We start from the raw sequence: 27,150 nt of genomic DNA on the forward strand, positions 1-27,150 counted from the left end.
CATCGAGCGTTCGACTCTGCCTGATTTCGCTCGAGCGGCCAATGTCTCCGCTCGAGCGATCTTCGTTTTTCAGCAACCTGCTCGAGCGGCAGTCGAGCGTTTGAATCTGCCTGAATTCGCTCGAGCGGCCAAAAGCCTCCGCTCGAGCGAACTTGTAAAATCTGCAATATGAAATTTTGCAAGCCATCAATCATACTATAATATTACATGCTATTTTTAGTATCTAATTACATGTTATTATACTATAGTATTACATTTTATTATATTATACTAGTGTCTAAGTTATTTCTACACTATACTTATTTCTAGTGTCTTCTTACATGTTATTATACTTTAGTAAATTGATACTATGTATTATTAACTTATTATACTAGACTTATTAGTTATTTCTATACTAATGTCTAATTTATTTATATACAAGTCTTATATTATAGTGTCTAATTACAGGCTATTATACATTAATATTACATGTTATTATACTAATGTCTAATTTAATTATATACTAGACTTTCTAGTATCTAATTACATATTATTATATTTTCGTAAATTAGAATATATTATTAATTTATTATACTAGACTTATTTAAATACTAGTGTCTAACTTATTTCTATACTTGATTATGTATGGTAGTAACACTATAATATTTACATATGCCAAACTATCATTAGTCTATTTATATTATAATATAAGTATGCTATTTTATAATAATTAGCTCATACTAATATATTATTGAATTTAACTATACAAGTTCTAGTTATATAACTATATAACTAGTAATAACTATACTAGTTATATGATAAATATATAGATAAATACATATTTTTATAACATATATACAATATGAGAGCCAGATTCAGAGTTAAAATCAGAGTAGGAGTGCAAAGTCAGAGTCGAAGCATAAAGCTGGAATCGGATTGGATCGGAGTCAGTTCAGCGACCCCTTTGACTCCAATTGAAAAACTAAAACAAAAATCCGACTTCGAGTCCATTTTGTTGGAATCGGAAGGGAGTCAAATTCGGAATTGAATTTTTGAATTTTTGTTCACTCCTAAAGAAAGCAAGAGATTGATAGTTTTAAAATTGAAAAGAATAGAAAACCAAAGATCTTTTGTCAATAAAAGCACAAAGTAATTAAATGTTTGCAATTGAAAAAAATAATGCTTTTAAGGCAATATTAAATGATAAAACTAATTAGAGGAATGGTGATGTGAATTAACAGAAATCAAAGAAAATGCTTTGAAAATTATACAGGCAATGGATTTATGTTGGAGTGATGAAAGACTTCATGAAATACATGCACATTTTATACCTTTATAACTCAAAATTTGACACCATCATTGGTGCCCGCAGCTCTACATAGCTCAGGTCTCTGTTTCCATTACCTTTCTAGACTACCAAAGGCCAGCATCGAACAACTTTACAAAAGAACAACCCTATACCTAAAGAACAACTTTACAAAAGAACAACTTAACCTCCGATTAGCCAAGTCATCATAAAACACTGGGCCTGCTGATCACGTTCTATACAGTCAAACAACCTTCTGGTGAAAGCAAAGAGGAAGTGTAGCTTTGGGTTCTCAACATTCTGGTTTGCTGTTAGAAGGCTACGTTTTTTCAAGCTGCCTTATCCTGTCTCGCAATTCTTGGATAGTCTGATTTGCATCCTACAGGAGGGGTAAAGGAATACTCAGACACTCAGAAGTACTGACATACAAGAAAGAAAATGAGGATAGAAGCAGGGTGGTGGGAGTATTGAACCTGTAGCTTCTTTTTCAGACTTGTCTCCTCATTCTCTCTTCGATCCCTCTCCTCTGCAAATATGTCAATTAGACTTTCTTGTTCATTGTTCAATTCCTCGATCTTTTCAAGCACAGTTCGGAGCTAATCAAAGAGCATGGAGTTATTTAAATTAGAAGTAATAAGATAACCGATTATTACATAACAGCTTTGAGCAATTAACTGCTTTTGGGTACAGAATCTATAGATCTCACATAACCTTCCACAATTATTTCACGCTATTTAGAATCTCACTTCTAGTTCTAATGATCCTAATTAAACAAAAGTGTACAAGAAAATATATTAATGAGTATCTGAAAAAAACAGAATCATCATCACTTTAAAAAAGTCGGTTTTCCATCATCCAGCATAGGAACCAGAGAGGCAGGTAAATGTGCGCACCTGAGTTTCAAGAGATTTACACTTGTCTCTTTCATGCTGCAAATCACTTAGCAATTCGCCCAAAACCTCTCCCTCCTTTTTCTCTAATCTACACCGCAAGGGGAAAAAGGGGGAAAGTAATAAATATAATTTGCAAGAATGCCACAGATAGAGCAGTAAATATGTACTGTTTTAGAGAGACAGAACGGGTACCTTTTCCTCAACTCATGATTCTCCTCCCTCAACAGCTCTAGAGTGCGTAAATCAGAGTCTGAAAGTGAATGTGCACCACAATTAACATCCCCTCCCTGCCAGTTCAACAAATCCATTAGTAATGCAATACTGGAAAAGGATCATGTGAGCATCAACGCTGAATACTAGTAGCAATTCATAACAACGAGAAGTTGAGCAACTATTATGGGGCTGCACAAACTATAGGAGCAATACTGAACATTAAAAATGCAGAGATTCTGTTCATTTGGCTTATCTAAAACAAGATGGACATTCATAGCTTTTTTCAGTGCAGAATTAACTGCGTTTTATATGTTTTAGATATATTTACTTATGGTGGCAGAACTTCTTTTCTTTTTGTTGGTGCCGGCCGTCTGGAAAAAGAGTCCTAACTAACCTCAAGGGTACCCAGGCCCTCAGTAATGAGTTTTCTTTAAGTATACCTCAAGATAATTTGAGGAGAAATTCTCCCACTCTAATTACCCCTAGGAATTGTTTTTTTTTTTTTTTTTTTTTTAAGTAAGAAAATTTATTAATCATGTAATTAGGCATAGCCCAGGTACACCAGAAGTATACAAGAGATAAACCTAATTACAAGCTAAGTGCTGTGAAAATCAGTATAAAAGTCATCAAGGCTAGTCCCATTCAATATAATGGCTGAAGCCCAGAGTAACAATGTATGGTAGAAAAAGTCCCTAAGCCCTTCCATCAACCGTTCCCTTTTGTCAAAGCAGCATCCATTCCTTCCAAGTACACCACATTAAACATAGAGGCACCATCTTCCAAACAGCCACTATTTGACAATTACACTGAATTCCTCTCCAGAGAAGATATCGTCCCATAAAGCCTTGACCACTTTACAGTGTAAAAGAAGATGATCCACTGTTTCTCCATTGCTTTTACACATAAAGCACCAGTCCATTATTAGGAATCCTCGATTTCTTAGCTTATCAATAGTCAATATTTTCCCATGTGAGGCCAGCCAGCTGAAAAAGCAACCTTGAGTGGAGCATGACTCCTCCAAATACTTTTCCAAGGGAAGTCAATAGAGGAATGTGGTGACAGAACATTGTAGAAGGATATGACCGAGAATTTGTTGTTCCCAGTGTGCTTCCAACGCAGCCTGTCCTCCCCTTCAGCTTTTAGATTCAGAGCATATAGTGCCCTGTAAAGTTCTCAAATGTCTCCCACCTCCCAATCCTGGACAGCTTGAGTAAATCTCACCAACCATTGAAAGGAACCAGCAGAGTTGCCACTGAAGCATCCTTGTCCAACGCGATCCTATAAAGCAACAGGAAAGCATTCTTCAAGGCTATATCGCCACACCATATGTTGCACCAGAATCTGGTTTGCATTCCGCTTCCCACCTCAGTTCTGAAATTGTTGGAGAAATCTACCCATCCGTCTGATACATTTCCAAACTCCCACCCCGTATGCTCCTTTTACTTTATGAGAGCACCATCCTCCCCAAGTGCTCCTGTATTTTGCTTCAATGACATTTCTCCAAAGAGCATCTCCTTCCCGATGGTACCGCCATAGCCATTTCCCTAATAGAGCAGAATTGAAGATTCTCAACTTTCTAATCCCCAAGCCACCATACGGTAGAGGGGTGCAGATTTTCTCCCATTTGATTAAGAGGAATTTTTTCTCATCTTCTAGGCCTCCCCACAGAAATTGTTTGCACCCAAAGGTTCAAATTTTAGACCCGGATGAAGCATACCACCAAGATCAAAGTTCTTAAAGCTTGAACCAATCCCGAGGGATTAACACTTGAAGAAATTAGGTATATTAACTAACCTATATAGAAGATGACCAATTATTACTCAAACCCCAAAGCTATAATGCTATAAAGTAGAAATGATGTCCCACCACTTATATTAAGGCGGTATTCATATGCTACACAGCTTCAGTGTGCTGAAGATCACTTCATGATTCTGCTCTTGCTTAAAATAAATCTTAACAAAAAGTGATCATAATAGAAGGGAACTGGCAAATGCAAAAATAGATATCTCCTGCCTTAGAGAAAGCTCCAGAAATCCGACAAATTGGTATTTGTTCAAGCATCATTGAAATTTCTTTAACTAACTAACTCAAAACAAAAACAACAATGAGGAGAGCTAGAAAATCACCTTTAATGGGGATTGTGTAGAGGGAGAAGATTTTCTTCCACCTGATGCAGAATCAAGCTGAGCTTCAGTATCCTTCTTGCATGAAGATGACCTAGTCGTACACAAACCACCTTTGCTAAAAGATCTCATGGCATTGAATGTCTTATGGCCACTGCCATTTGCTTGTCTCTCAGGTAGTATACGCAAGTCCTCATCACTCAGATCTTCTGCAGAAGATGCGGCTGAAGGCTCAGGAGAAATCTGCCTTTTTCTGGACTTTGTACAGGTCTTTGTTCTATTTCTATCTTTATCTGACCAATGTCCATTTCTGTATCCCTGAAATCTTTCCAAGTCTTTTCCTCCATGCTTCTGATTTAGCTTTGAAGAGTTCTTCTCTGATACTGAATGTGGGGTCTTGCTAGACTTTTTTGAATGTGAAGTTTCTACAAAACCAGACATATTTGCAAAACAGATGATAAGATTGTCTTAAGATAATTATTTAACAGTGAGATAAGAACTAAAGCAAGCAGCCCGTTTGGTGCATAAATCAATAAAAAAGAAAACTAATAGAATGAAAATTCCCGTAATACCTCCCTTTGCAGCTTCATCTCCAATTTCATTAACACAATGTGATTGATAACCAATTCTGTGACATTTAGACAACCTAAATAGAACAGAATAGCCATTAGTCACGACTATAGTAAATCAGCTTTCCCAGTAAAATTTCGAGAGGCAATAATAACAAACCAGTAATTCTTTTGCACTTGTATCAATCGTGCCTCAAGTCTTGCGAGGACCGTTGTACGCTCAAATCCCTGCTTATCATGAGCCGGTTCAACAAAATTAGCTTCCAATACACCTGCAAGCAGAAATGAAGTTCATCCGAAGTAAGCTCAAGTAAATACAAAAACTTCAACACAAAGATGATACCTATTACTCCACGACCCTGACTTCCTGGAGTGTTCCAAAGCCTCCAGAATGGCTGACAAACAACAAGCACTTATTTCAGAAGGAATTCAAAAGAAGATAATGTGTCAAACAGACTCATCTAAGAAATAGCAACTCTAAAAATATATAAAGACAGAAAAACAAAAAAGGACATAATATATATAGAGCTGTTCGGGATTGGAAATTGATGAAATTTGAGCTTTCTTCAGTCTTTTATACTCTTGGAGGCTTGATGGTAATGATCAGATAATATGTTGTGGAAGTCCAAGAGGTGTAAAAATTTCACTGTTCATTCTTATTATAAGCTGTCAACTTTTCAGAATAGTCTTCCTTTTCTTTGGAAGTATATTTGGAGGTCTCGTGCCTTCCAAAGTTCCTTGGTTTTTTTTTTTTCTACTTATGGACTGCTTCTCTAGGGAAAATTTTGACGTTGGACAATTTATTGAAGTGTTGTATTATAATTATGGATGGGTGTTTCATGTGTAAGAAGCATGGGGAAACAGTGGATCATTTACTTTTGCATTGTGAGGTGGTATTATAGTTATGGATTGGTGTTTCATGTGTAAGAAGTAGGGGGAAATCATGGATCATTTACTTTTGCATTGTGAGGTGGCAAGGGCATTGTGGGATGGAATTTTTTGTAGAATTGGCTTGGCTTGGGTGATGCCTTTGAGAGTGGTTGATCTTCTTGCGTCTTGGAACAGGCTTCATGATTGTTCTCAAGTGGATGTGGTTAGGATGATGGTTCCTTTGTGTCTTATGTGGTGCGTTTGGATGGAAAAGAATTACAGAAAATGAAAGCAATAAAGAGGGCACAAAAAAGTTCTGGAGTTGCTCCACTGTACGCTCCTTATCATTAAAACACTGCTTTAGTGATTAACGGATCTTTTGCTCATGATTTTCAGTTGTTGCTTTTTGTTTCTGTATTTAGGTGTTTTCTTTTGTATGCTTCTTGTGTACATGGGCTTCGCCTATACATTCATTTCTAATAAAATTACTCGTAAAAAAAGTTTTAATGATTTTCTTGTCTCTTTTTACTTCTAGTTAGGCATTCATCTTGTGCACTTCCAATGTACTAGGCTATAACTTTTTGCATTTTCTAATAAATTCTTCAATTACTTATAAAAAAACAATCCAGACGCTACTATCTTCATATCTGCCCCATATATTTGACATATTCTCATCTTTGATCTTCTCTTTCCAAGATCATTTTGCTTGATGCATAAGTATGAGCATTCTAAGTTGAGATGACAAGAAGGGGGTGGGCGTGGGTAGAGCCAGAGAACAATTCAATATGACAATAACAGGATTGCAAAATTCAAATCGTAAAAGCAAATCATACCTTAATAAGCCGATTTTTGTGATAAACATTGAATCCTTGAACATCAATATGATGTTTTGCATCCTTGACGAATCCAATGGTTACGACAGCAATCATCTGATGACAGTAGTCGCATAGCATCAGAATACATATACTGCAGCAGACAAGAATATATCATAAAAGAAACCATTTTTTGAGTGTTACATGCAAATTCTTTGAGCCCACATCAGCACCAGGATTTGGTCGGTATGTAACCTCCTGAGACAGCATCATGTCATTCACTATATTGTGGTGCTCCACATCTTTCCCACGAAGAATAATTCGAAAGCCTGGTGGAATCCTTAGATAGAGTATTGAAGCATAACTCTGGAAAATTAAATTTGAGTAATATAGTTAAAAATAGAACTGAAAAAGAAGAAATAAAGAGAGCATGAGAAAATTAAAGACATTCTGGGTCTTCAAGCAAGCCATGATATCTCCTTAAAATCCTCTTTCACATGTCCCATTGTCATATTGCCTTTCAGATTCTTGGGATAAGTACGGCAAGTCTTACTTTTTCCTTTGAAGACAAAACAAGACCCATAATGTCTTCAAGTAACAAGTTACAAATCAATCTCATCCTACTTAAGGATTTCCACACCTTAAGATGTTGAAGTTCCTTATAAACCCCCTCTATAACAGATTCAGGAATTTTGACTTTTGTACTAACCAGATTTCTCCTGGATATACCAGATTTTGAAGAATTGACCTTTTTTCTTAACAATTTTCTCTTTTTTCCACATCAAACTTCTGGCAATAATCCACATTCCAATAGAAATAGCACAAGTAAAATTTATTACGTAAGCAATGAATTACAACTTTGTAAGTATCAGAACACACATTAATTTAATACACAAAAATTGAACCTTTAGTTAGAACTTTGTCAGTACGACTTATCTGTAACAATGCACTAAACTTTATCCGACAATCTCAGGGAAAATTAGAGTTATCCATACTTTTCACCTTTCCATGTCCATTTTTCAACCTCTTTAAACACCACTTTCCTTATTCTAGCATAGCATATAGTATTCCATGTGAAAAATTTTGTAGGGATATGCTTAAAGTAGACCTGAAGGCTTACAACTACAATTTTAGAATAATGAAATCATAGTGAATAGCTCTTGTGAGATCTTCATCAAGGCCAAAAAGCCATAAAAATAAGATAAAATCTAAAGCAATTATGTCCTTAAAAAGTCTAGTATTACTCTTAATGAATGTTGATACGTGAGAAAATGCCTAGAGTTGGGATATAGTTCTGCCATTTTTATCTTCTTCTCATCTCGGTTGACACCTCTGATTTGAATGTCCTGCAAACAATTGATATACCACAAAAAGTTATGAATCTTAGAAAGAAAATCATGCTCAAATAGCACCATAAGAAAGAAAGAAAATATTTCCACAAATAGACGCAGGACATCAAGCACGTACATCAGGATCAGCATCAAAATCAAGTTCCAACAGTCCTTGGTCATCCTCCCAAAGGTTGTAGATAATTATCCGTGTACCACAATCTCTCATCAGGTTAAACTATTAAGAAAAGTCACAGTTAATCGCAGTGTTAATTTATAACTTAAGTTCCCATAAAGAATTTTTCTTTTGATAAGTAAGATCACAAAAAAGAAACATAAAAGATATTTGAGAGAGCAGATAAGATAAAATGGAAACTTTTAGTCTGCATCAACTGAATTCAAATCAACAGTGTTACCACAATTAACCATAAGACTGCAGCTGATGGCCTATGCCATGATAACTTGGGTGAAAGAAAACTGGAAAATTACTGAAAAATACAATAAAATTTGAAATATATAACCTAGCCACAACTTGCATATGAGTCTCTCCAGCAAGAAAATTCCCCAACTAGATTATGTGCCCATAGATAAGGTCAATGTGGATGCATTGGGCTAAACAAACTTAAAAGGCATGTGTCATGTCCCAACTAGTGGCTCAGAGGATTTAGTTGTGACATATGCTTTGCCACAGTCATCGAGACTTCAAAACTTTGGCAAAAGAAATACTGATTTTTCGGAATAGGAACCTTAGAATAAAGCTGTCAATGGCTACTTGAATGAAGATCTCGACTGTTTACACTTTTAAGGCTTCAAAACACCACATTGAATTCTCTTGCTGCCAACTAAACAGATATTTCATATTCACCAGGAAAATACTGATGATACATGTGGGGGGAAAACACAGCAGAATAATGGATATAATGCCAAGTCTTTCCATTCCTACACAAGAAGTATAAGAGTCACCTGACGCAGAAGATCTGTTTCGCTGGAAAATGGGGACCATTGAACTATTGTTTCCACATTTGTACTCCAATCACAAGGAGAAGATCGAATAATTTTGTTCCAGTCTTGTCCCCCCCCTCTTGCATAGTCAAGCTTCATATTCAGTCCACAAAACAATTTGATCAGAAGTGCAAATAAGTAATGGTAATAAAACCATATGCACGATATATATATATATATATATCAACACATTGTCAATACGTTTAAAGAACAGTGATTATCAGTGTCACACAGTTCCTATGGTGACCAGTGACATATTCCTTAATGGAAGTACATGTTGTTTGTAAAAATTCCATTATTTAGCTATATCAATCCACCTATAGTTCCATGTTGATATAATGTTTTTTTAAGTAGGTCCATGTTGATAGATTGTCAACTGCAGTTACAAGACAATTGACATCTGCAAAGTCCATAACATAATAGAAAGAAAATAAAGACAATTACCATGGGAACTACAATATCTTCCTTCCTTGTGCTCCTCAAGAAAGTATAAGACAGTAGCCCAATGCTCTGCGTAGGGCTAGAAACAACACCAAGAAAACTAAATTAGTTACTTGTGCATACACGTGTTTGTGTGAGTATAAAGAAAACAAGTGCAGCAAATGTAAAAAATAAAAATAAAGAGTACCATGTAAATGATGCAAAAGAAAAGAGGATAAAATAGCAAAGGAAAATGCAATTTCATCAACTTTCCACTCCCCAAAAAGCCATAGACAGAGTATGTTGTATTTGCTTTCTAAACAAGCTAAATAAACCTAACATTTACATCCATACATTTTTTTTATAAGTCCATTTACATCCATAATTGGAAAGGCAACAAGAAAGTAAAATAAAGAGTACACCTTTTTCCATCTTTCCCACAACAGCGTGAGAAGACAATTACATCTGCCCCAAGCCTCATGGTACTCGTCTTAAAACCATTTCCATCTGAGAAAACAAACATAAAGCTATCCTTCTTCAAAGGAGAAATAGCAACCAAAAAATAAATATTTGTGCGTACTTCCAGAACCAGAGGTTTACATTGTCCAATAGAATTTGCTACTTTGCTTTTGGCAGAATACCCCAATGACATGCATTGTCGCATTTTATCTGGATCCATCCCACCACCATTATCTGCAGCATAGTCTAATAGATTGAGATTCTGGACATAATTATCGTGTTATGGCAATACAAGGGCCAGATCTCCACATACAAGATTTTGTTTTGGGGGGCGGAGAGAGAGAGAGAGAGAGAGACCTAAATCCAGCAGCAAAAAATACACTTGAGATGAAAACAAAATACCTTCAATCAACAACATCCTGCTCCCATCTTTCTTATTTACAAGCATATCTACATTAACAAATGTAGCACCATTGCAGACCTGACATCAAAATGAAGAAGTTAGGAGAAGTGAGAAATGCATGCATGTATTGTATAATTTAGAATATATTACATGCAAGATACCTCATCCAATGAATTGTCCAGAAGCTCTGCAAAAGCTGCAGACAGGAATTCAATAAGCAACTTAACGAACTAGAAACTCCATGTGAACCAAAGAAAAAGACCCGTACTACCATGCATTATTGTGAAGAAACACAATCGTATCTATCAATCAAAAAAAAAAAAAAAAAAAAAAACGATGAATAAAAAAGAAAGAAGCATGACTGTATCTGAAAAACTGGTTGAACAACTTTACCTCCAAGAGCCCACTTATGACTTGTTGCATTAGAATGTAGAAATTTAGGATGAACCCTGACATGATCCATGCCAACTGAAGATTTCAACAGAAACATTAGATAGGGATTTGCATTGCCAAGTATGACAGTTAAACTCATAACCTCAGGATTTGGCAGTCATTCATTCAGGGTGCATATTGTTGAGCAGACAGAATAAATGAGCTTAAAATCAAATGTTTCAATTACATAAACTCTTCGTTTTTTTCGTTTCTGGTGGCAGTGACAGGGGATGGAGAAAGGCATTTGCTCAAGAGGATGCATGCATTCATGAGTAATGAATAAAATAATAAAAATGAATAAAAATGAACTTTTGAGAAGTCAAAAGTAGCCTCAATCATCCATAACCAAGCCCCCCCCCCCCCCCCAAAAAAAAAAAGAAAGAAAGAAAGAAAAAGATAAAGAAAAACAAAAGCACTAAATGCTGACCAATAATAAGTTCTAACTGGAAGCTCAGCATTTTGTCATCCACTGCCAGAAAATATATGTACTTTCAATCTTCAAGAACACTATATGCCTCCTTAAATTCCCCATCACAGGCTGACTAGAAGAAATGTGATAACCCGTCACGATTTTTTTAGCACAACTGATGCTCTGCCCTTCCCCACCCTTTCCTTTCATGGGGGCATTATATGTTACTTTCTAGTGTGGACCATTGAAAATTTCTTTTATAAGTATGAAAGAATATAATTGCCCAATACTTTTACCAAGGCTTTCTTTTTTATTGGCACCGAAAGTGGGAACAACGTTCCGACTAATCCCAGGGGTGCACCTTGGGTAATTTAAGGGGAAAATCCCCTAGTCCGATGGCTCCTAGAGATTGTTTGCATCCAGTGGGATTCGAACCTTGAACCTTGGAGGGAGCATACTACCAAAACCAAAGCCTTTACCAATTGAGCCAAGCCTTAGGGGTTACCGTGGCTCTCTTTCAAACTTGTTGGAACATTGTTAAAGATGATATTATAGGAGTTTTCAAGAGCTTCAATCATACTGAAGGATTCCAAAAGCCTCAACACAAGCTTTACAGCACTCATTCCTAAAATACCTGGCATAGTGAAGGTAAAAAAAATTATTATCTTATTAGTCTTGTAAATGGGGCGTATAAAATTCTATCCGAAGTCTTGGTGAATAGATTGACCATGGTAATGGATAATATCATATGCAAGAGAAACAAAATGCATTCGTAAGATATAGACACTCAAGTGGTTGGCTCAAGTGGTAAAGGTTTTAGGCTTGGGGGTATGCTTTCCCCAAATCTAAGGTTCAAATCCCCTTATGTGCAAACAATCTCTAGGGGCCATCGGAATAAGGGATTTTCCCATTGAATTATCCGAGGTGCACTTGCAAGAAACTCCTTGCCGAGGGCTTGTGCACCCCCAGGATCAGTCGTGACGCTATTTCCAGACACCCGATTCCAGTAGAAAAATAGGAAAGGTAGACACTCAACTTGGTGCTTATAGCTAATGAATGCTTGGATAAGGAGAGAGAAATCAAGAAAACTGGTGATACTATACAAGTTGGATAAGGAGAAGGCCTATGATTGTAATAATTACAAATTACTTGTGAGATGTGGCTTAGAGGAGAATTGGTGTTCTTGGATAGCACATTGTATCTCACTAGTCTGCTTCTCTATATCGACAATGCTAGTTGGGATGGTGTAATCAAACATATAAAGCACAGATTGGCTAGTTGGAAGAAGATGTACTTATCCAAAGCTGGTAGACCACTTTGATCAAAAGTACTCTATCCAACTTACCAGCACATTTCTTGTCCTTATATTTCCACTCACCCACTAAGGTGGAAATTTTTTTTTGGATAAATAAACAAATTATATTGATCAATGGCAAAGCCAGTATTACAACTCTAATGCCCTAACTAGGTAGGCACATTAGAGGCAAGAAAATCATGCAGGGCCATGCCATTAAAATCCACAGCAATAGCCCAGTTACAAAGTGTTCTAAAAAATAAAAGTTTAACCTCCCCCACTGATCTTTCCTAGTCTTTGAAGGTCCACTCATTTTGCTCCTACCACACACACTACGTAATGCATAGGGGAATCATCTTTCAGATAGCTTTAATCGGTTGTCTGCCCCTTATGTTTGACCAGCTAGCCAACGCTGCCTCCACATTTTTTGGCATCACCCAAGCCATATCTAGTTGCAAGAATACCTCATTCCAGAGAGCCCTTGCCGTATCACAATGCAAAAGGAGGTGGTCTACCGACTCTCCCCCTATTTTGCATATGCAACACCAGTCTGCAATAATGATCCTCTTTTTCTTCAAATTATCTATGGTAAGTATCTTTCCTAGGTATGTAGTCCATACAAAGAATGAAACTTTAGGAGGAGCCTTATGTCTCCAGATTTTTCTCTAAGAACATAGAGAATTGAGTTCTTGGGTGAGAGCCTTATAGAAAGAATGAACTGAAAAATTACCTTTTGTCTACTAGAGTCCACCACAGAGATCCTCTTGCTGCATATTTGGTCTTATGGAATATATAAGGCTGTAGAAGTCTGCGAAGCTGCTTAATTCCCAATCTTGTGCTGCCCTACTAAAATTAATATTCCAAAGAATTTGACCCCCCGCTAACTCCATAACTTCTGCCACTGAAACATCCTTATCACTCGCCATCTAGAAAAGAAGAGGATACAAGTCTTTCAGAGCTCTGCTAGCACACCAAACATCTCCCCAAAATTTGATCATTCATCCCATACTCACACAAAGCTTGACATGACGACTAAAAACCCCCCATCCTCTTCTTATATGTTTCCATAACCCTCACTCCATAAGCCCCCCTTACTTCTCGAGTACACCACTCCCCCCATAAACCACCATATTTCTTCTCAATCACCAATTTCCATAGAGAGTCATGTTCCTTAGCAAATCTCCATAGCCATTTGCCTAATGGCGCATGATTAAAAACCCTTAGATCTCTAACCCCCAAACCTCACCCTAAAATAGGACGACAAACCTGCTCCCACTTAACCAAGTGAAACTTTTTTTTAAACCCCCCCCCCTCCCCCAAAAAAAAAGAAATCATGTTGAAGCTTCTCGTTACAAGCCGCCACGCTTGCTGGTGTTGGGAAGAGAGATAAGAAATAAGTAGGTAGGTTAGAGAGTGTACTCTTTATCAATGTAATCCTTCCACCTTTTGACAAATACATTCTCTTCTACCCTGCCAATCTCTGCTCTATTTTTGATTACTGAATCCCAGATCGAGGGCGCCCTCTAGGCACTCCCTAAAGGAAGTCCCAAGTAAGTCATAGGGAATGAGGTTATCTTGCACCCCATCATTCTCGCTAGCTGGCAAATGTTAGAAACTTCCCCAATTGGCACCAACTCTGATTTTTCCAAATTCACATTCAAACCAAAAACTGCCTCGAAGCAAAAGAGTAGGGTCTTTAACACTTGCATTTGATTTTTCCAAGGCTTCACACATAATAAGTGCGTCATTTGCAAACGGTAAATGAGAAATATTAATAGTACCCCTATCCAGGGTGCCGATCGGAAACCCTTTTAGGAATCCACTTTCAACCATAGCCGAGAGCATCTTACTTAGGGCCTCCATAACTATCACAAACAATAAAAGTGACAACGGGTCCCCTTGTCGTAGTCCACGGGAACTCTGAAAAAAAACCAACTGAAATTCCATTTATCAACACAAAGTACTTTACCATAGATATACACCAGTGTATCCATGCCCTCCATCGCTCCCCAAATCCGCATCTCCTGAGCAAATGCAAAAAGAAATCCCCGTTAACATTGTCATAAGCCTTTTCCATGTCTAATTTACACATGATCCCTGAGTTCTTGGCCTTCAGTCTACTGTCGAGGCATTCATTGGCAATTAACACCGCATCCAGTATCTGTCTACCTTTTACAAAGGCGTTTTGGGGTTTCATAATAAGCTTCCCCATCACCTCGCTCAACCTGTTCACAAGTACTTTCAAAATTATCTTATACACCCCATTCACTAGACTGATAGGCGGAAACTCCTTTAAATCCACAGCCCCCACCTTCTTGGGTATCAGAGCAAGGAATGTAGTATTTAGACTTTTCTCAAATTTTCCAGCCAAGAAAAACTCCTGAAAAACCTTCATAAGGTCCTCCTTTAGCACTTCCCAAAAATCTTGAAAAAAGCCTATAGAGAATCCATCCGGTCTTGGAGCCTTATCCCTAGCCATTTTCCGCACTACTTCATAAATCTCTAGGTCCTCAAAATCCCTTTCCAACCAAGAGACAATGCTTGACCCAATGGTATCAAATTCCATCCCATTCAGGGGGGCTGCCAACCCACCTGCTCTATTAGTGAATTCTCATAGAAATCAACTTGATGGTTATGAAGTACCTGCTCATCACTACACTCCACACCATCAACTATCAGCTTCTCAATGTTATTATTTCTCCTATGAGAATTTGCAATTTTATGGAAGAAACTCATACTTTGATCTCCTTCCCGCAACCACAATGCCCTGGACTTTTGCCGCCAAGACATCTCTTCTAGCAGTATCAACCTCTCAATCTTTGTGACCAGCTCTGATCTCCTATCTTGTTCTTCCTGAGTAAGTGGTTGTACCTCTTGCAGCCTCTCAATCTCCTAAAGTTCTAGCAACTTTAATTTCCTGTTTGCCCCTACATTGCCAAAAGACTCCAAGTTCCACAATTTTAGGTCTCTCTTTAGAGCTTTCAATTTACTTGCAAAAATGAAGCTGGGAGTACCTTGGAACTGATAGGAAGACCACCACTATTTGACCCTCTCCACAAACCCTTCCGATTTTAACCACATATTCTCAAATTTAAACAGCCGACGACCATTATGAACAACTCCGCAGTCAATCAGAATAGGCCAATGGTTTGAACTAATACGAGGCATACATTTTTGCCATACATCCAAGAAATGGCTTTCCCATTCTGGTGAAATAAAGAAATGATCCAGTCTAGACCAAGACTGATTGTTAGACCAAGTCGCATTGCCCCCAGAAAGTGGCAAATCCACCAAGTTCAGGTCAAAAATACACTCCGAGAACTCCTCCATGGCTGGTCTCAGTCTTCTAGTACCCGAGACTTCACTTGGGAATCTTACAACATTAAAGTCTCCCCCTATACACCATGGGCAGGGATAGATGATGAGTTCAAGTTTCACTTTAGTGAATTAACAAGGATATGTACTTTGGTCTTAGAGAGAGGGTTGAGAGCTTGCGACTTGCTTGTTTTCAACCAAACCCTATTGAGGAAATGGTTGTGGCAATACCGACAAGAAAGAGAGGCTTTGTGGAAGGCTGTAATTGACTCAATAGGTTGGTGAGGCTTGAGATGGATGGTACTCTAATGAAGTGTGAGGATCACATGAAGTGAGGTTGTGGAAGCATATACAAAGCATATAATGGACTAAGTGTCCATGATTTTCTTGAATCAGTTGTCAACCATTCTTAGGTGCCTCACTTGTATGCGTCCTGTGTAAATGGGCTATATCTATTATTTTCACAAATAAAATCATTCATTATGTTAGGAGTATACTGAAGTGTATGTGGAAGGAATTGAAGACAACAATGAGTCTGGAGCTTGTGATTGAGGAAGGAAGACTTAGTCATTTGGGGAAGTTAATAAAATGGGGAGTTTTTGTATCATAGTCATACGGTGCATTTTAATCTTTATCAGTGTATATAAATAGTTGGAAGAATAGGATGGGAACTATCTGAAGAAACTTGTAAGTTGTAATTCTTGGAGATGGGATTTTTCCTCGAAATAAAATCCATCCACGTGATTCTTGAATTCAATTCTTGTTTCTTGTTCTTCTCTTGCAACCCAGAAAATCAATAACACATTACTCCTTCATCTCTTCAAGCCTCAACCACAGCACCAATTAGCTTCCCATATTGAAGTCCAAATAACTTTCGATACCTGATTCTTTAAAAATGTGTTATAACATCTTTTAAGTCCCAGATGTTTGAAATTAAATCGAATTACACTAAAAATGCGGGTTAACAATTTATTCCAATTGGGGTAAGCAGAACGCAGAAGGCAAAAGCAAGATGGAAATTCGACAAGAAATGAAAAGCAAGTGGCGTGACGGAAGCAATCCAGATGATTTTCCCATTTGCGCTCTCCCGCTTTGTCAATGTATAAAAAGAAATCAATGCGGTCTCCCAAACCAACAAGAAATTACCAAATGAAGCCTACTTCCTTACAACATAACAACGCCAGCAGACATTTCAAAGAAATACTTTTATGTATCTTTTCATTAACATTCTCTGCAACCAAAATGGAAACACGGTAAACAGAAAGAATGTTACCATCGGCAGAGAGACGGAGAGATTACCTGTGGACGAACCCCAGTCACTAGACGGAGCGCCCTCATAGTCGCCAGCTTTCCAGAACTGGTTGCATGAGCTCTGCCCACTCGCAGCGCGCACTCCAAAACATACGTCCAATGTCGGACTCGCAAGCGCCGAGGCCTCTTCCGACGGAGGAAGCACTCGGAGAAACCCGGGCTGCACAACCAACCCCAATCCGTCTAGTTGCATCTTCTTCGTCGTCTTCTCCGAAACCTTAACTTTCTTACTCGGAACGGCGTCTGAATCGGAGTCGGAGCCGCTGCTACTGAGTTCGATGACCGGGACAGGTCCGCTCGGCTCGGCGCCGTTCCTTGCACTGGAAGTCTCCGGTAACTCTTTCTTTACACTAGTCCCCATCGCCTTTTCGAAGAAACCAAAAACAGAGTGAGTGACAGAGAGACAACGAAGCTTCGGCAGGTTCAGCAACTTTGTAAATGTAATAATATAATATTTTAATATCTTAACTTAAACTCAAAACCTATAAATGTATTAACCTAGATTTGAAAAGACAGTTTTAAATTGATTCAATAAATTAATCTAAACTTGATTTGATTTTAGTAAATTTTTTTGAATAGTTTGCTGAACCAATTTAATTGATTAATTCAAAATTTCAGACAAATTCAAACCAATTCTAATTGATTTAAGATTGTATTTAATTTTTTAGTTACCTTTAATGACTGATTTTATTTTTTATTTTTTAATTTCTTGTACAAATATGTTGGAGTGAATAAGGAACTTTTACATTATTCAATGAAATTTCGACACGTATGAATTCTATAAGAAGCATAATGAACCTTACATCTAGACAAGCAAACATCACTTTCTCTTTTTCCCCACTTTCCCTTTCACTTTTCCTGAACAAGCTTTGACCAAACAAAATGAGATGGCATTACATCGGAGTACATGAACAAAAAACACAACCTTGTACAAGGTTTGGGTTTTTTATTTTTTCATGATCAAAACACAACCATGCAAAACAAGCAAAAACCCGCATTAAGTGAACTACAAATGTTCAACTTTTTAGTAAGAATTTGACAACTCTATTCCCAATTTCTCATAGCCTTCAAAATTAATGAACCAAAAATTAAGAGAGGTAGAAAGACTCTTATTTTATAGAATCTTAAGAGTGAACGAAAGAGATAGATATGAAATGTGCAATATAGTATTTATCAAACATTTACTCGGATGGCTATAAATATTATAAATGTATTAACGTAGATTCGAAAAGACAATTCTAGTTTAGACTGATTCATTTAATCAATTTAAAATCAAATTGATTTTAATGATTCTTTTATATTGTTCACCGATGCACTTTAATTGGTTAATTTAGATCAATTTTAATCAACTCCAGTCAAATTTAAACCAATTCTAATTGATTTAAAAGTTGTATTTATTTTTTAGTTATGTCTAATTATTGATTTTTCTATTTCTACAAAAATACCATAGAACTAAACTTATATAAACCTCATTTCTTCTTCTTCTTCTTCTTCTTCTTCTTTTTTAATCATTGTATTCAATAAAAATGGTAGAAAAACTAGAATATAAAACTTATAATTCTTAATTTTTTTTTTATTTTTTTTAGAGAAACATTGTGTTGTCATTCATTTATAATAAAGTTTGGATACAAAAGGGAATGGCATCCACAGAAGTAATGCTATTACTGATGCTTAGAGCATCTTGACATAAGGCATGAGCTATAGAGTTACAAGCTCTCTTAATATGTCTGATTGTCCATTCAATGAAGGAGTCTAAAGTGGCTTTTGTGTCTCTGATCAATATGCCTACATAAGATTCAATATCTGTTGGGGACTTGAGGTAGTTGACTACTTGCAAGGAATCACCTTCATGATCACATCTGGCCACCCTAGTGATTTTAAGAACAAAGATGCTTAGAATGTAGCAAAGACTTCAGACAGAAGAGGGTCAGGAAGAGGGTATGGTTCATTCTCAGGGTGGCTAGCACCTTATCTTCCCAGTTACATACAACAGCCCCAACTCCCACCTTACAGTTTGTTTTGTCCAAGCTAGCATCCCAGTTTAGTTTCAATCTCCCTTATGGGGGATCTTCCCAGTTGGAGTGAGCATTGGAGGTAGAAGAGCACTTCTGAACAAGTTGATAAGTTTGGTTGAGATCTTCGGTGAACAGTTTGACTGTTTGGATGATAGAATTTGGGTGAGTGAAGGAGTTTATGAAGATCACCTCATGTCTCCTTTTCTAAATTTTCCAAGCAGTGAGAGCAAATTCCATCATCTCCTCTTTTTCTAAGGTTTCGAGAAGAAGTTCCAATAGGGTCATGAATGACTGACAAGGCAGGCTAGTTTTTTGGATCTTCTTTCTATTTTGACTCCACACATCTTGGGTAGAAGGGCAGTTCCATAGGGCATGTTCGACTGTTTCAAGGTGGAGCTTAAAGATGGGGCAGGATTCATCAGCAGCAGCCTTTCTCTAGTGGAGTTTTACTTTGGTGGGGATGGCATCTAAGCAAGCCCTCCATAGGAAGTTCTTGGTTGCATTTGGGATCTTAAGTTTCCAAATGAAAGACCAGGGCACAACTTCAGTTATGGCTTCAGAGGATTGACCATGTTTTTGTTTTTGCATGTCAGATTTTAGGTAGTATGCTGACTTGATAGTGAATGTACCAGTAGTGGTGCCTTTCCAAATCCTTCTGTCAGAGGTGGGGTAGGGACTAAGGGGGATTCTCTTGAGTAACTCAGCTTCTGTTCTATGAAAAAATGGCTTCAATCAATGGGTAGTTCCATTGGTTTGAGGTCTTGTCAATGAGCATGGCAACCTCTAAGTCTGAAGGGAGGAATCTGATTGAGCTTTGTGGTTTATAAGTTGACTGTTGAGGGAATCACTTGTCATTCCAGATCTTTATAGTTTCTCCATCACCAACACGCCAAATTAGTCCTTCCTTCGGCAAAGGTTTTGCAGAGATAAAACTCTGCTATAGGAAAGAGGTATTATGCCCACTTTTTGCACTTAAGAAAGAACTCTGCTTGAAGTATTTTTCTTTAAGGACCTATCAGCAAGGGAATTGGGGGTAGAGATGATCCTCCAACATTGTTTTGCAAGGAGGGCACTATTGAAATTCTCAAAGTCCCTTAGGCCCAAGCCTATTGTTTTCTTGGATTTTGTCATCTGTTTCCATGGCACCCAATGAATCTCATGCTCCTGTGATTGTTGTCCCCACCAGAAGCCTCTTACTTGTTTGTTAAACTCTTGTCCAACTATTTAGTTTTGCCTGGACTCTATCTAAAATGCCTTTGAAAGACTGGGACCTGGACCTTCCTACAAGGGCTAGCAAGCCCAGGTATTTCTCATAAGAGTTAGTTCCACGGATCCCAGCAATGCTTGTTACTTTTCTATATAAGTTTTGTCATACTTTTTTTTCTTAATTTTATGCTAGTTTGTATTTAATTTTCTTATTTATTAGAGTTTTTATTTATTTTTTTATTTTTATTTAGGAATAAATAAACTAAATGAGTCATCAAGAGAATAGGAAACATTTAGTTCTTGAAACTCCTGAAGTAACATTCGGTAATTGGAGGATAACATTTTCTAGACAACTCCAATAAGGGTAATTCCAGTGTCTACAGAAATCCAAGAGAAAATTCTAGAACTTTTGTGTTAAATCCTTGGCCAAAAACAAATATCTAGAAGGCAGAAACAGCACATCAATTTAAAAGTCGCAAAACTGTCAAATTTCTGAAATACCCTTCAGTATTTAGGGTATAACTTCTTGTAGAAAACTCTAATAAGGGAAATCTCAGTGTCTACGGAAAGCTAAGATAAAAACCTACAACTTTCATGTTTAAGGGAGGGCCGAAAATGAACATCTTCATGGACAAAACGACACTTCAAGCAGGAGGTTGAAAATATACAAAATTAGAGTTCATCAATGATAGAGATTCTTGATCTACATAGAGTTTCCTTCTTAACTCTTTAATATTCTCTTTGTATAATTCTCATTATGAATTCCTGAATTATTACGGTTTGTTTTGATTAGATTATGAACTAATTTCTATTGCTAAGGCTACGATGTAGCCTCTCCATAACAATCCCGAAACTTATTTCGTTGTGATCATAATTTTATCATTCCTTTTGAGTATACATCATTGAGTTTAATGCCTTCAATTATTTGGCCAATAGTTGAATGATTTGTTGTGCATGTTAATTCGAGAGATGATGCATGTAGTTTAACTTCGTATGATGTATGTCATGAATTGAACGAAAGATGGGAATGTGCCAACGTGATTTGTGCGGCTTTTACATGAAATATTATTAATCTTAATGTGCTCAAATGATTTTAAATTTGTATAGACATATCGCGGATTATCGTAGGTTGAGTAATTCTAATTCTACTCGAGAGAGGGTCTTAGATAAGTTAGAATATTTCGCTGTCAAATAGGATGGTAATTGATTGATTATATGGTTAGGATTTGGGATTTGATTGGTTAGATGAGTCAGATGCCTTAGTGTTTTCTTCTTGAGTGAAATTTTCTTTTTTTCAAGTGTTTGGTCAATTTTTTAGTTGTTGATTTAATTTAATTTGTTATTGTTTCTTCTAATTCAAAATCCACCATTTTTCTTGATTTTCAAATAACTTAGAATTAGAACAATTTCAATAGTCAATAGGTTAATAGTCCTCGTGGGTTTAACATCTTGCTTATCATTATATTACTCGGTACGATTTTGTACATTTGTGAAATTTCACAACATTTACTATGTCCCCAGTCTGTTCTCTAGTGTTTGAGCTGAAAAAGATGGAAGTCTTGTGCTTATTTTAGTCTCTAACTAGAGGCACTCTCATAGGATTCCAACAGGGAGTAGAGTTTGCTCCATGCAATGGAGTTGGCCTTGAAAAAAAGAAGGGAGTCATCTGCAAAAAAATTGTGGTTAATATGCAGGTGGTTTTTTCTGATTGGTAAACTTGTAATCAACCCGTTCTGCTTAGCATGGTTTAAGAGGCAATTGAGTGCTTCTGTGCACAAAATGAAGAGGTAAGGTGAGAGGGGATCTCCCTGCCTTATTCCTCTAGTAGGGCAGAAAAACAAAGCTATGACTCGCCATTTATAATGAGGGAGTACGCCATTTATAATGAGGGAGTAAGATACTAAGGAGACACACTTCATAATAAGCTTTATACAAGTTGCTGGAAAACCCATTTTCTTCATGACAAATTTTAGAAATTCTCATTCAATCCTGTCATAGGCTTTACTCATCTAGTTTTAAAGCCATGTATCATTCTCTTCCTTTCAGCTTGGCTTTCATAGGATGTAGAAACTCGAAGGCTACAATGATATTATTTGTTATGAGCCTTCTTGGTACAAATGTTGTCTGAGTGGGAGATATGATGCTGGGTAAGATTTTTTTCAGCCTATTTGCCAAAGTTTTTGTAATGATCTTATAAAGAACACTGCATAAACTTATAAGCCTGAAATATGTGACTATGTTTGGATTCAGCTTCTTTGGGATGAGGGCTATGAGTGTTTCATTTAGTTTGTTGTCCCATTTACCTCCATTTAGGACTTCAAGGGTTGCCTCACAGACACGGTTCCCACTATCTCCCAGTATTTTTGAAAAAACAAGGTAGGAAAGCCATCGGCCCAGGCGATCTGAGGGGATTCATGCTAAATATGGCCCAAGGGATCCAAGGGTTGCCTTAATTAATGCTACTTATTATTATTATTATTATTATTATTATTATTATTATTATTATGTTTTTGTAGTTGAACAAAAAAAATTAAAAAATGGATGATTATTTTCTACTAAATTTGTGGTTATGTACAAAATACTACATTTGCCGTATCCCTATAACTTTAGTCTTTGACTTATTCTTATATGTGGCAAAAAAGTGGACAATTGATAATAAATACATTAATTATATTTTTATTGAAACTATTTGATTTTTTATCATGTTTCCGATGAAATAGTAAAAAAAATTTCAAAAACTTTGTGTAGTAACTTTTGCGTACTCTACTAATGTGATTGGCTGCGTCACATTGTTTTAATATAAAATCATTGTTTTGGCTAATCATATTAGTAGGGTGCGTAAGGAGTACACAAAAGTGACTGTATGTAGTAGAACTCTTTAAAACCTCTCTCGTTGACTCTCTTGAAAGATAGAAAACATATATTTTATTCAACAGATATGAGTAGGGGTGAAAGTTTAAACTGAAAAACTAAAAAACCAGCCTGAACCGAACCAGACCAGATCGTCTGGAACCGGTTCTATGATTCCACAAACCAAATAGAATCGATCCTATTCCGTTCTAGGATTTCTGGGACTAGACTGAACCGGACTGATTTGTATTTATATATATAATTAATTTTAATATTATATAAAATATTATATATAAATTTTTTATATATAATATATAATTTTATATCATAATTTATAAGATAAAATTATAATATTAAACATGAACATTTGTTTGATCATATGTTATTAATATAAAATATATATATTAATTACATTTTTAAACCTAATAAATTTTCAACATATTTCTTTGAATCCTTTTGGTAAATACATAATATAATACTAATATACATTAGTATATTAATTATATTTCACTTTAATTAATTGGTACATATTAGTATACTAATGTATATTAATACTAATGTTATATCAAATCACTATAACTTATTAATATTAAATCACTTTTATATAGTAATATTAATATGAGTACTATATTAATATTAATACTATACTAGTACTTAGTGATTTAATATTAATACTAGTACTATATTAAATCATTTTTTAATACAACATATTTTTTTTATAGCAGTTTTTTTTTTTAAATGAAATTAGCACTTGATTAAAACCAGAAAATCAATACAAAATCGGTTTTTGAAAATATAAAATCGATGTAACTTGTTCAGTTCTAAAAATTATACAAAATTAGACTGAATTAGACTGATTACACCCTAGATACAATGCTTTTATGTAATTTCCCTAAAATGTTTTATTATATTATATTGTGTGTTAGTAGCATGGAGATTCATATTGATGTTGTAAGTTTTATTTTTTGGTAAGTATATTTAAAGCATAATGTACCACTGCTTAGATAATTAATTAAGTGTATGTTACGATTCTATCCATTAAGTTTGCAGAAAATGATGTTTAACAATAAAATAACAAGGGAGTTGGGGGAGAGATTGGGCAAAATAGAGAAAAAGTTGGCGGTCAAGCCTGTGATGGGTGGTGCTAGAGCCCAAAGTTTGGAATACCGTAACGGATGTTGTACCAGTCAAGACACTGAAACAAAATATTTTGATATCGATATTATTTCGCGGACTGTTTCGAGAAAATCGATATATAGATAAATTATATATATAAATATATATAAATTATATTTCAACATAATAATTTATATATGAATATATTATAAATAAATATACACACACACACACACACACACACATATATATATATAACTATAAATAACATTCTTTGAATTGAGAGTCAAAAAATAAGCTTGAAGTTTTTAAAAAAGAAAAACTAAAGGCCAAAATACCGGCAGATACGTAAGCCTATATAGACCAAAATATCAACCGGTACAATCTGTATTTGGGACAGTACAAAATATGTATAATACATGTACCAAACTAATGGCTGGTACGGCATATAGCAGTTTGTAACGGTACGGTATTTAAAACATTGCTAGAGCCACTGATAAAAGGTATGGAATTTATAATTTTTTTAAAAAATATTTTTTTATATATATTTAAAAAATAAAAAATAAAAAAACATAATACTAAAAAATAAGAATAATGCTACTTATCATTCCAATTTATCTTATGATGTGACATTAATTGATTAAAAATTATTTATTATATTTCAAAAATAAATTTATCATCTAATACCATATCATGATATGATATGAGGATGATGAAAAAATAAATGATGAATAAATTTTTTCTAAAATTAAACAAACACAAATCCTGAAAAGAAATGCCTAATCGATACAATTGATAGGTACACTTCGTTATTTCCTTCGTGAGTCGGTCCAAGTCTCAATTTGATACAGTGGAGTTGGATGCCGACTAAAGGCCTCAAGCTATTATTTAAAGATTTTTTTTTTTTTTTAAAGTAAGCAAAACTCAAATAAATCTTCATATATCATAAATTGTTTAAATATTTTTTGAATTGAAGAAAATGTTTAGTCTACTATAAGGATGAAATAATCAGTCATAAAATATTCTTAAGCTAATATCAATATTATCTCCTCATCAATTTTTTCATTAAATCATTCTTTTTGTGAGTAATAATTTCTTCATGGAATACAAGTTCTATTACCATTTCAAAAGAAATCTTTTAAAGGAATTCAAAACACATGCAAATCTGTTATCTCCGGACATATTATATTTGGAGAAGGTAACTAAGTGGACTCCCTCAAAATGGAAGTAGTTGTCAATTGGCCAAGGACCACAAATGTGCAATAAGTAGAAGCTTTTTTAGGACATGCTAGATAATATGAGAGATATGTAGAGGGATTCTTTGGTATTGCAACACCTATGATGAAGTTGACGAGAAGTTTGCTTGGACTGATGAGTGCGAGAATTGTTTTAATGAATTGAAGAGGCGGCTTGTGACAATACTAGTGCTCACCATTCCCACGGGTACGAATGGTTTTGTCATTTATAGTTATGCCTCACTTAAAGATTTGAGTTGTGTTTTGATGCAACATGGGAAAGAAGCAGGTTATGCCTCATACCAATTGAAAAGTTACGAGTAGAATTACTAGAATGCGAACCATAATTTTGAGCTTGCAATGGTAGCACTCATATCTAAGCTATGAAGGCATTATCATTATTTGTATGGAGCACGCTGGAGATTTCATAGACCACAAGAGCTTGAAGTACTTCCTCACTCAAAAGGAATTGAACATGAGACAAAAGAGATGGTTGGAATTGCTGAAGGGCTATGGTTGCAACATCAACTACCATATGGGCAATCGAACGTGGTTGCGGATGGTCTCAATAGGAAGTCATCTTCAGGTACTTAGGCTAAGATGTATACACCTAAGAAGCCCTTGCTATTAAATATGGAGCGAGCTAGAATCGAAATTATAAGAGAATTACAAGCACAAGTGAGCATCTGGGTCCTTAGTTTTGACATGGTTGGATATAATCAAGAGTACTCAAACTAATTATTCAGGCCTAAAAGAGATAGTGAATGAGGTCAAGGAAGGGAAGAGATTAGAGTTTAGAGTGACGGAAAATGGTTTTCTATGGTATGATAACAAGACTTGTGTGCTTGACAAGAAGGAGATTCAATAGTTGATTTTGAGAGAGGCACATTGATCCTTGTATATGGTTCACCCGGGAAGTGCCAAAATGTACCAAGACACGAGACAAGACTACTAGTGGAGTGATATGAAGAAAAATACAATGACCTATATAGCTTAGTGCTTGACATGTTTGCAAGTCAAGACTCAGCATTAGAGACTGTTTGGGATGCTATAGCCACTCCCAATATTAGTAATGACTTGGAAAGAGATTGAGATGGATGTTGTGCTAGGATTTTCAAGGAAACTAGGAGGGCAAGATTCGGCAGGGGTGATTGTTGATAGATTGTCAAGGTTGACCTAATTCATCCCTATTCAAATGACGCATGGAGAAGTTGATAGAACTTTATGTTAAAGATAGTTTTTATACTCTTGTTAAAGATAGTATTGAAAAAAAATGCTTGTTTCACTTCAGTATTTTGGAGGAGTGTACATAGAGAGTTAGGGACACTGATGTACAATACAACTTGCCATCTCCAAAAAGATGGTCAATTGGAGAGAATTATTCAAGTTTTGGAGATCATGCTTTGAGCCTACATGTTGGACTTCAAGGGAAGTTGGGTAAGTACCAAACCCTATAAACTCCACCACTTTATTTTCCTTCCGCAGAAGCTAGGTTCGTTGTTTCCTCCCTATACGAGCTCTGTGCCTCCATCATTATTATCAAAGTGATATTCTCAACAATTTCTTTTTGTATCAGAGGGCGAGGTTGTC

General features: G+C 36.0%; 1 protein-coding gene across 1 annotated transcript; it reads right to left on the reverse strand.

Annotated features, from left to right (window-relative positions):
- Positions 1–1,180: 1,180 nt before the first annotated feature.
- LOC122290246 (protein MICRORCHIDIA 7-like) lies at positions 1,181–17,572 on the reverse strand. Its single transcript, XM_043097849.1, has 20 exons — positions 17,127–17,572; positions 10,771–10,845; positions 10,539–10,573; positions 10,377–10,455; positions 10,116–10,208; positions 9,938–10,022; positions 9,540–9,615; positions 9,057–9,188; positions 8,233–8,331; positions 8,010–8,111; positions 6,970–7,131; positions 6,787–6,882; positions 5,427–5,478; positions 5,244–5,355; positions 5,087–5,160; positions 4,518–4,939; positions 2,371–2,465; positions 2,179–2,266; positions 1,759–1,881; positions 1,181–1,664 (listed from the first exon to the last, which is right to left on the reverse strand). The coding sequence occupies exons 1-20, from the start codon at positions 17,497–17,499 to the stop codon at positions 1,605–1,607; spliced, it is 2,433 nt and encodes an 810-aa protein (XP_042953783.1). The 5' UTR covers positions 17,500–17,572; the 3' UTR covers positions 1,181–1,604.
- Between the last annotated feature and the right edge of the window lie 9,578 nt (positions 17,573–27,150).

The sequence above is a fragment of the Carya illinoinensis genome, chromosome 12 (genome assembly GCF_018687715.1).
Source record: "Carya illinoinensis cultivar Pawnee chromosome 12, C.illinoinensisPawnee_v1, whole genome shotgun sequence".
Lineage (NCBI taxonomy): Eukaryota > Viridiplantae > Streptophyta > Magnoliopsida > Fagales > Juglandaceae > Carya > Carya illinoinensis.

Excerpts from the sequence above, each read along its gene's own strand:
- LOC122290246 (XM_043097849.1), bottom strand. The coding sequence starts at position 17,499 with ATGGGGACTAGTGTAAAGAAAGAGTTACCGGAGACTTCCAGTGCAAGG. Across the intron at positions 10,456-10,538 it reads TGGACAATTCATTGGATGAG|GTCTGCAATGGTGCTACATT; the intron begins GTATCTTGCATG and ends TTTTGATGTCAG. Across the intron at positions 7,132-8,009 it reads CGTATCAACATTCATTAAGA|AGTTATGCTTCAATACTCTA; the intron begins GTAATACTAGAC and ends TTAATTTTCCAG.